This window comes from Empidonax traillii, unplaced genomic scaffold (assembly GCF_003031625.1).
Source record: "Empidonax traillii isolate 1590-97213 ecotype Southwest subspecies unplaced genomic scaffold, ASM303162v1 scaffold1730:size102414, whole genome shotgun sequence".
NCBI lineage: Eukaryota > Metazoa > Chordata > Aves > Passeriformes > Tyrannidae > Empidonax > Empidonax traillii.
Genome location: NW_020956923.1, coordinates 80545 through 90606, shown reverse-complemented (window position 1 = coordinate 90606; position 10062 = coordinate 80545). Strand labels below are relative to the sequence as shown.

The following is a 10062-nucleotide window of genomic DNA, read 5'->3' as shown; positions in this document are numbered from 1 at the left end:
ACATTTAGTCACTGCAGACCCACCCAAAAACCAGCAGCACGAGGAACACGTGAAATGTGAGCCCTGATCTCGGCTGGCACCTCCCAGGGCCATCCTTCCCACCCCAAACCTGCCTGGAATGCTGCCATCCACGGTCCCCAGCCCACACTCACCGGGACAAGGTCCTTCACCACGTACATGTGGGGCAGAGGTGCTGACACCCAACCTGACCCTGCCCTGCCCCATCTCCAGGCCATTCCCTGTCCCCAGGGAGCAGAGCTCGGTGTCCCCTCACCCCCCACCAGCCACCCCCTCCCCCAGCTCATTCCAGCCAGGCCCATGGGAGCCGTTCCCTGGCAGTTCCCCCCAGCTCACCGGACGAGCCTGGGCACACACTCGATGTTGGCCAGGCGGGAGGTGAAGGGCGAAGCCACCGACGCCTCTGCCTCGGACAGCGAGATGCCCACGTCGGCCGCCCGCAGCGCCCCGCAGTCGTTGGCCCCGTCCCCACACATCCCCACGCAGTAGCTGCACACAAGGAACCCACCCCCCCGTCATCAGCACGGGGAGGGAACGCCTGGATCTGCCATGGGAAGCCGCCCCAGCCCTGGGAGTGTCCCAGGCCGGGCTGGACGGGGCTTGGAGCCAGCCAGGATAGCGGAAGGTGCCCCTGCCCATGGGACTGGACGAGCTTCCAACCCAACCCATCCCATCCCATAAATTACGGCTGACCCCCTGCCCCCCACCCCCCCAGGCCTCACTTGAGCTCCTGCAGGCTGCACACCAGCTGGGTCTTCTGCTCGGGCAACATGCGGGCGAACACCGTGGCTCGGACCAGGATCTGCCAAGGACAGGACACTCCATGCCCATCCCGGAGCACCCCGGCCCTGTGCCCAGGGAGAGCTCAGGGAACCTTAAACCCCCATCCCTGTGCCCACGGAGAGCTCAGGGAATGTCACAACCCCATCCCTGTGCCAACGGAGAGCTCTGGGAATGTCCCCCCCCCCATCCCTGTGCCCAGGGAGAGCTCTGGGAATGTCACACTCCCCATCCCTGTGTGCCCAGGGGGAGCTCAAGGGGCACAGGGAACGTCACACCGGCCACAAAAACACCCTCAGGAATTTTATTTTGGAGCTGTGAGGACACAGTGGGAAAGCCCAGGGAGGTCAACCTCAATGGAGGGTCCCCAACCCCACTGGAGAGTTCCCCAACCCCAACTTGAGGGTTCCCAACCTTGCTGGGGGATTCCAAACCCCAACTCAATTCCCTTGTTGGAGGGTCCCTCAACCCCACCAGAGGGTCCCCCTAGTTTGCCAGAGGGTTCCCCAACCTCACCAGAGGGCTCCCAGCCCCACCAAAGGATCCCCCAACCTTGATGGCAGACTCCCCCAACTCACTGGAGGGTCCCCAGCCCCTCCAAAAGGGTCCCCAACCTCACTGGAAGGTTCTAGTCCTGCCACAGAGTTCCCCAAACTCACCAGTGCATTCCCAAACCTCACTGGAGTGTTCCCCCACTGGATGTCCCCCCACCTTGCCAGAGGGTTCCCCAGCCTCAGCAGAGCACTCCCAACCCACCAAAGGATCCCCCAACCCTGATGGACAACACTCCAACCTTGCTGGAGGATCCCCCAACCTCACCAGAGCACTCCCAACCCACCAAGGATCCCCCAATCTTGCTGGAGACTCTCCCAAGCCCACTGGAGGGTCCCCAACCTCACCAAAGGGACCCCCAACCTCACCATAGGGTTCCCCAACCTTGCTGAAGGACTCCTCAACCTCCCCAAAGGACCCCTCAACCTTGCTGGAGGGTTCCCCAACCCTGCCAGAAGGTTCCCCAATCCCCACAAAGGGTTCCCCCAGCCTCGATGGAAGACTCCCCATTCTCATCCCAGGGCACCCCAACCTTGCTGGGAGCATCCCCAAGCCCCACCAGAGGGTTCCTCAACCCCCATGGAGGGTCTCCCAACCTCCCCAGAGCATTCCCCAACCCCACTGGTGGGTTCCCAACTTCTCCAGAGGGTTCCCCATCCCACCAGAGGGTTCCCCACCCACCAGAGGGTTCCCCCTGGGCTCACCTTGGGCAGCAGGTCAGCAAAGTGCTCACAAACCACCTGGAAGGATTTTCCATTGAGGGCAAAGTGGCAGGGCTGGGGAGGGGGGGAGGAGCCATCCTGCTGCTCCAGGCCCTGCCAAGGGAAAACAGCTCCTTGTTCTCCTTCCAGTCCCTGCAGAGCCCCGGGATAATGGGCTGAGCAACGTCCCCAGGGCAGGAGGGAGAGCGGCTGCCCTTCAAGCTCACTTTCAGGGATATAAAAGGGAGTGTTTTGGATAAAAGGCCTGTTTGATGGAGCTCTTGGTGCCAAGCCTGGAGCAGGACCTGGCACTGTCCATGAGGAGCGGGTTTGGAGCCTCAGCTCCAGCCTGACCTGCTCCCAGGGAAAGGCAGGTCGTATTTCCAGGCACATAAATGGTGATATTTGGGATAAAAAGCTTGTTTGGTTGAGCCCTTCAGGGCAAACCTGGAGCAGGACCTGGAAGCATCCACGAGGAGGATTTTTGGAACATCCTTTCCAGCCTGATGTGCTCCCAGGAAGAGACAAGAGCAGCTTAACTTCTCCTCAGGGAGGCATTTAATGAGGGCCAGGATCACCCCCTTAATTCCCTCTAAGGATGTTGATGCTGGAAAACCACTCCCTATCCCTGGAAGTGTCCAAGGCCAGGCTGGACGGGACTTGGAGCGACCTGGGCTAGTGGAAGGTGTCCCTTCCCACGGCAGGGGGTGGAATGGGATGAGTTTTGAGGTCCCTTCCAACCCAACCCATCCTGGGATTCTGGGATTCCCGTGACTGGGGGATAGACTCCATTTCTTAGGAATAAGGAAGGAATTCCTGGCTGGGAGGGTGGGCAGGCCCTGGCACAGGCTGCCCCACCCCTGGAAGTGTCCAAAGCCAGGTTGGAGCCACCTGGACCAGTGGAAGGTGTCCCTTCCCCTGGGGACACGGGATGAGCTTCCTGGTCCCTCCCAGTGGAAACCACCCTGGAATTCCATGCAGAAGTGAGTGCCTGGGCACTGGGGGCGTGAGGAAGCCCCAAAGCGTGTGCGGGGGTCTCACCTCGGGGGGCTCCTCGCCCTGGGAATGCTCTGCCGGCAGGAAGCGCAGCGCGGCGGGTTTGTCGTGGCCGGGCGGGGAGGCGCTGACGAAGATCACCCGCTCCTTGGGCTCCACCATGTGGCAGCTGCGGGCCACGTTCATGGCTGTCAGCATGTTGTCCCCTGCCGGGAGAACGCGCAATGGGCTTCTGGGGCTTCCAGGCCAGCTCAAACCCGCCGTGTGTCCCCGTCCCCGGGGGTCCCTCTGACTCCCTGGGTTTCGGGGCGCAACTCCAAACCCTCGTGCTTTCCCCGCTCCAAAGAAAAGCAGATTCAAATCCTGCTTTCCTGGCCGCAGGACACCAGGAGTTGACTTTGTTCTCCCACTCTGATCCTTGAAATGGGGGGTGTTGGCAGGATAGCGACAGTCGGGCGATCGACAGCGAGCCCACGAGCTTTCCCACACAAAACCCCCCCACACCCTGAGCCCACCAGCACTTTGAGCATTCCAAGGGCAGGGATACACCAACCCCGGGTCCAGGAGTCCTTGCTGTGCCCCCACAGCTGCTCCAGGCCACGGGTTCCTGGTGGGAAACCCCTTCAGGCCATGCAGGAGGCCAAGGGCTGTCGGTGTCCCCGCTCCCGGATCACCTGTCACCATGACGGGGCGGATGTTGGCGTTCCTCAGGAGGTGGATCACGGGCGCTGACTCCGGCTTGAGGACGTTCTTCATGACCAGGAACCCCAGGAAGCTCAGGCTGCTCTCCACGGAGTCCCTGGTGGGACACAACGAGCCCTTCAACACCAACACCAGGCACAGGGGATCAGTGGGTCTGAACGGCTCCAAATCCATCTGGGAGGCAGTCGGGAATTCCTTTGGTGTGGATTAGGGTCTAATTCCTTGCGGGTAGCAAGACATCCTTGGAAATGCTTGGAGCAAACAAGGTGTAACGGGAATTGGCACCAACCTGGGGAGCTGCAGGGCCTCCTCGAAGGTGCCCACAGTGCCCAGGGTTTTGCAAGCCAGACCCAAGACCCGGAAACCATCCGTGGTGTAGTGTCGGAGCATCTGGGAGAAATCCAGGGGCACTGGAAAAGCGAGGCCAGAACAGCTCCTGAAGGGAGCCCAACTCCCAGACCAGCTGAGGGGAGATGGGCTCGGGATGCTCAGCCAGCCCCCAGCCCCATTCCCGGGCTTCTGTCTTCCTGTTTCCTTCCCTGCACACGGCTGGAGCTGATCCAGAGCCCTGTGCCTCTGGGAAGTGCCCCAGGGCATCCCTGAGGATAACTCCCTGCAGGGATGCAGACGCTGGAGCAGCGGGACTGGTGAACCCCCATCTCCCAGTACACACCAGTGTCCTTCCTGCACAGACTGGCCACCATCTCCGGGGCGCCCTTGACGTAGACGTGGGCCGGGGCTTCTCCGGGGAGTTTCACCAGGACACTCATCCGCTGGAAGGAGGAGGAGAAAGGGAAACGCCGGAGGATCCCCAGGGGAGACTGGTGCTTCTGTGGAGAACAGGGAATGTCAGGGCCAGGAGGAACTTCTCCAGGAGGAACCTGTCCAGGGCTGTGAGGAGCAGCCACCCTTCGGGCTGCAGACCCAGCGGTCTGGGAGCCGGAGCCTCTCTGCTCCATGGGATTACCCTGTCCCAGGGCTGCTCTTCCTCAGGGGGAGGTTTCACCACAGCCAAGACCTTCATCCCAAACTGCTGGAAGGCAGGGAGCTCACCCTCCTCCTCCTCCTCCATCGTCTCCAGGCGCTGCAACCAAGGCAGGTGCTGGGATGGCAGAGCCCCCCCAACCTCACGGTGGGGTCTTAACCCCCTCCCCACATCCTGGCAGGGCAGGATTCCTGCCTTCCCCCTCCCTGGCTCACCCAGCCGGTGGATTCCAGCATTTTGAGGTCCACGGGGTCCCCGACGAGCTGTGCCCGCAGCAGGGCCAGGCTGTGGCAGGTGGCCAGGGTGTAGAGCAGGGGCCCGGCCGGGAGGCACCGCGGCTCGTGCACGATGGGCAGGAACTGGTTGTTCTCCAGGGGCACCACCCCCCACACGTCCAGCCCTTCCTCCGTCAGCGTTCCCGTCTGCGGGGAGAGCCCGCGGTGTCCCGGAGATCCCTCCAGCGGGAATGGGAGCCCAGCCCCGCCCCGCTCACCTTGTCGAAGCAAACCAGGCGGATCTTCCCGCACAGGTTGATGCGGGGGGGGCTGATGCAGAAGATTCCCTGCCTCTTCAGCCTGTTCTGGGCGTAGATGGTGCCCACGGTCATGGCAGCCGGGAGCGCCGGCGGCACGATGACGGTCACCAGGTCCAGGGCGCGGATGATGATCTGCCCCACGGGCACCTGGCGGGGCAGGAGGGACAGGGTTGGGCATCCCCCACATCCTGACGGTCCCAGGAGATCCCATGGGATCCTCCAGCTCCCCCGGCCCTACCTGGTTCCTGACCAAGATGAGGATGCTGTACAAGGTGCCGACGAAAGCTGTGGCAGAGGGAGAAGAATCATAGAATCATAGAATTAACTGGGTTGGAAGAGACCTCCGAGATCATGAAGTCCAACCCTTGATCCAACCCCACGGTGATTGCTAGATCATGGCACTCAGTGCCACATCCAGTCTCGTCTTAAAAACCTCCAGGGACGGTGAATCCACCACCTTTCTGGGCAGGTCATTCCAATGCCTGATCACTCTCTCTGTAAAAAGAACTTCTTTCTAATATCCATCCCAAACCTCCCCTGGCAGAGCTTAAGCCCGTGCCCTCTTGTCCTGCTGCTGACTGCCTGGGAGAAGAGATTGAGCCCCACCTGGCTACAAACACCTCTCAGGTAGTTGAAGAGAGTGATGAGGTCACCCCTGAGCTTCCTCTTCTCCAGACTAAACAACCCCAGCTCCCTCAGCCTCTCCTCATAGGACTTGTGCTCAAGTCCCTTCCCCAGCCTGGTTGCTCTTCTCTGGACCTGCTCCAGCCCCTCAATGTCTTTCCTAAACTGAGGGGCCCAGAACTGAACACAATTCTCAAGAGTTACTGAGCGAAGCTGAGGGAGGGGGTTCAGCCCTTCCCCAGGACTCTGGATGCTCCCGGAGGTGTCTCCGCGCTCAGACCTACCCAGGACAGAGAGGAACAGCACGAACTTCACGGCATCCTTGTAGAACTTGAAGCTGACGGGTTTGGGGTAGAGGATGGAGCTGATGAGATCCCCCTTGGCCGTGCAGAACCCTGCGGGAACGGGGCCGGGGGGTCACCGCCGATCCATCCAAGGGTGCGGATCCATCCCGGTTTCCCTCCTCGATCCATCACCTGTGCGGGTCACCACGGCCAGCACTTCCCCCCCCACGTAGGACTTGGCCTGGATGACGTGTGTCCCGCAGAACAGGGTGTGCCTCCGGTGCTCCTCCGGGGAATACGCGGCCCCGGCCGCCTGCGCCGCCGCCGGGAGAGGCGTCTTCATCACCGGCACGCTCTCCCCTGGGGAGAGACAGGGCTCTGTCACCCTGGGGAAGCAGGATCCGGCCAGCCTGCACAGGAAGGGGCTGCCAGAGGGTCACTGAGACACGAGGCTCGTCCTGTCCCCGGGAATCCCCTGGGAACGGCGGGATGGAGGACTCACCCGTCAGCATGCTCTCATTGACCATGCACTCGCCCGTCAGCAGCGCGGCGTCGCAGGGCACCAGCATCCCGTCCCTGGGAATGCTGATGCAGTCCCCTGGCACCAGCTCCACCGAGCTCACCACCGCCTCCTCTGGAAAACAGCGTGGCCGTGCTCAGGCACCGCATCCCAAGGCCATCCCAAGAAGTTCCAGGCTGGAGTGCTGCCCTCACCTCCGCTGGGCCGGTGCACTCGGACACCCACCGACATCCTGGCCATGGCCTGCAACGTGCTGCTTTGCTGGCAGAGAGGGAGGGAGGGAGAAGGTAAAACCATCTTAAAAATACAGCAAAGCATCCCCAGGATGGGTCTCAAAGGTTTGGGATCAGGGATGAAGGACAAGGAGAGCCATCCCACCGCTGGACTGTGGGTTGTCCTCACCCAGCTGGGCTCAGGGGCAGCTCAGCACCAGCACAGAGGGCAAAGGGCAGGAAAAATGGGCTGTTTCAGAGAGATGCTGATCCCACCAACCTTCCTGGTCTCGTAGAGGGACAAGCCCAAGGAGATGGTGGAGATGAGGAAGATGCAGGCGGCGTAGTAGTAATAGGCATCACACACCCACAGCATGATGCTGAACACTTGGAAGATGTAGAAGGGATTGAGCACCTGGAACGATGGAAAGAGAAGTTTTGGGAAATGGGGAGAACTTCTTCCAGTCCTCTGTGAGACTTCCAGGCTCCTGGGAGGAGGGAGAACTTTCTTAAGATATCAGGAGACCTCCAGGCTCCTTTTGAGGAGGGGAGACCTTCCTCCCTCCAGGGAGGTTGGGAGAGCTTCTTCCAGCCCATCATGAGACCTCCAGGCTCCTTGAGGGACAACAGCTCACGTGGAGAAGCTGGTCCTTCCTTGGGGATAAACCAGCTGATGTCCCATAAACCCTCCATCCTCCCCAGTTTTCCTCATGGATGGTGCTCCTGAGGACGCCCAGCCACCTCCACAGCTACCCGGGGGTGCTCCTGTCCCAGCCAGGACGGGTTCCCTGAAGGGCTGTACCAGCTCTGCCTTCTCCCAAAGTCCTCTCCTCCTTTCCCAAGGGCCCACAAAGCACTTGGAGCGAGGGACATGGAGCCAGGGAATGATCTGCCCTGGGAAAGCCCACTCCTGGAAAGCTCAGCCCACGGACACCCACCCACCTCCTCCACCAGCAGCCTCGCGTAGGACTTGACGGGCACCTCGATGAGGTTCGGGCCGTAGATCTTCCTCCTGGGAAGAGAAAAGGAGAGGGAAGGAAATCTGCCCTTGGGAGAAGCAGCATTCCCACCCCGAGGGTGCTGCCCACACCTCCATGGGAGCCTGGTTGGGTGGAGAAGCCAAGCCCAGGAATTCCATCCCACCCGCCTGGCCGGGGTTTTGACGCAAGACAAAGCCAGGTTCCAGGATCTTCTGCTCCTGGAAGAGCCTTGTGTGCTCCCTGTGCACCCCACAGGGATCCCTACCTGGTAGTGTGGTCTTGCTGGTCCAGCCCAGACTGGGACAGGTGGAGATCTGCGCAGGTCCAACCCTCATCCAAGACGCTGGGAAGGAAAAACGGAGAGACGGAGTCAAAATCAGCGGGAACAGCGGAACAAACAGAACGTCCAAGTCCCTGGGAACATTAAAAACCCCCTTGGGAAAAGGGAGAGTGCTGTGTTCCTTGGCCTCTGCAGCAGCTGGTGAGTGCCAAGGAAAGCCAACAAAAGGGGCACAGTTCGGAGCGCTGGGAGCATCCGGAGCTGCCAAACTGCTCCGTCCGGTTCCCTGTGCCCGGAGAGGCACCCACAGCCCGGGGCAGGGACCCGTCACCACGGCAGAGGGACAATCCAGAGCAGGGCTGGGGCTTCCAGAGAGTCCAGGAGGAACTCTGAGGCGGTCAGGGCAGGGATGGAGAGGGGCAGGGCCCGGGAATACCTGACTTTGCAGAAGAGCTGCCGCCGCTCCAGCCACACGTAGCGCATTCCCTGGAACAGGTAATACCTCAGGATGTTCTTCTGAGCCCGCAGGGACGGAAAAGAGAAGGTGTTGGTGGGGCACTAGGGTGGTCCCCGGGAAGGGAGAGGGTTCCTGGCGGTGTGGGGAGGTCCCAGGCATCACCTCCTCCTTCTGGTGGAGCCGGATGGTGTCCCGGCTCTCCTCCTCCTCCGACACTCCGATGGCGATGCTGCTCCTCCGGTCCTCCGGCCGCGCCCCGGGGTGCTGCTCCAGGCTGGCCAGGGGGACTGAGGCTCAGCCCTGCCCAGCCACCCCCTCCCCCAGAGCCCCCCGAGCCCGTGGCAGGGCCAGCCCCGCTCACCTGGCCTCGCCCAGCGGCTCCAGCAGCACCCGCGTGGTGAAGCACTGCCCGAAGCGGTCCTGGAACACAGGCACGGGTGGGAAGGGACACGGGACATCCCTGCTCAGCCCACAGGGAAGGCAGGGAGGCCCTGGCCACCCGTCCCAGGGGATGGAAGGGGGGGTTTGGGGATAGTGAAGGGAGATACAAGGCCCGGTTGGCTGGCAGGGAAGGGGAAAGTGCAGAACTAAGGACTAAGAATTATTCCTGGAATAATAGGATAGTATTGTTATATTATTAATAATAAACCAATGATATTATATAATAAATATGCTATGTAACATATATTTATGTATTATTAATACTGACAGCAACATGGCATCACAATGAGAATATTTTTAGATATAATGATGAAAATACGATCAGGATGATAATAATTTGCTAATAAAAAATTCCTGGAACAACTTGGTGCTGGGGCACCTTGATGGAAGTTGAGGGTTCCTTGATGGAAGGAGATGCCAGATACAGAGAGGGTGACCAGCAGCAAGGACCTGCTGGGAGCCCAAGCCAGATCCACGGGATCCCAGCATGGAGAAGGTTGGAAGGAGCAGAGCTGGGACCTGCAGGAACTCACCCTGATGATGACCCAGTCTGCCTGGCCCAGGGCACAGGGTTTGCACTTGGCCTGCACTTCCAGGCTGGGCTTCCAGTGGAACAGGAGCAGGAGCAGCCCCGCGGTGAGCACGGAGCCCACGTGGCACAGCAGCACCCGCCACGGGCGGCTCTGGTACCCCGACACCTCCTGCAAGAGAGCGCTCACCTGGGCCTGCCTGGCCACGACAGCAGCTCACATTAACACTGTCAGCCATTAAACCCCAAATCCAGACAGGCCTGGGTCAGAAAATCGACTCAAATTAACATTATCAGCCATTAAACCCCAAATCCAGACAGGCCTGGGTCAGAAAATCGACTCAAATTAACATTATCAGCCATTAACCCCCAAATTGATAAAATTCCCGAGCTTCCCAGCGGGATTTAACCCCAGGCAGGTGACATCCAACACCTCTGAGGGTGGAAAACCACAGCCTGGTGCTGG

General features: G+C 60.6%; 1 protein-coding gene across 1 annotated transcript in view; it reads right to left on the bottom strand.

The window, feature by feature from the left end:
* The window catches only part of ATP13A2 (ATPase cation transporting 13A2), a 13549-nt gene extending 3590 nt beyond the window's left edge, over positions 1–9959 (bottom strand). The window contains exons 1-23 of the mRNA XM_027908502.1: positions 9916–9959; positions 9601–9796; positions 8988–9046; positions 8789–8900; positions 8606–8685; positions 8155–8232; positions 7852–7921; positions 7190–7324; positions 6892–6958; positions 6680–6811; positions 6370–6537; positions 6178–6288; positions 5508–5554; positions 5228–5416; positions 4950–5156; positions 4717–4833; positions 4423–4579; positions 4039–4159; positions 3722–3846; positions 3093–3253; positions 2055–2165; positions 741–820; positions 355–507 (exon numbers count right to left, since the gene is read on the bottom strand). Of these exons, the coding sequence (XP_027764303.1) occupies positions 355–507; positions 741–820; positions 2055–2165; positions 3093–3253; positions 3722–3846; positions 4039–4159; positions 4423–4579; positions 4717–4833; positions 4950–5156; positions 5228–5416; positions 5508–5554; positions 6178–6288; positions 6370–6537; positions 6680–6811; positions 6892–6958; positions 7190–7324; positions 7852–7921; positions 8155–8232; positions 8606–8685; positions 8789–8900; positions 8988–9046; positions 9601–9796; positions 9916–9959 (2720 nt within the window). The remainder of the gene's footprint in view (positions 1–354; positions 508–740; positions 821–2054; positions 2166–3092; positions 3254–3721; positions 3847–4038; positions 4160–4422; positions 4580–4716; positions 4834–4949; positions 5157–5227; positions 5417–5507; positions 5555–6177; positions 6289–6369; positions 6538–6679; positions 6812–6891; positions 6959–7189; positions 7325–7851; positions 7922–8154; positions 8233–8605; positions 8686–8788; positions 8901–8987; positions 9047–9600; positions 9797–9915) is intronic.
* Between the last annotated feature and the right edge of the window lie 103 nt (positions 9960–10062).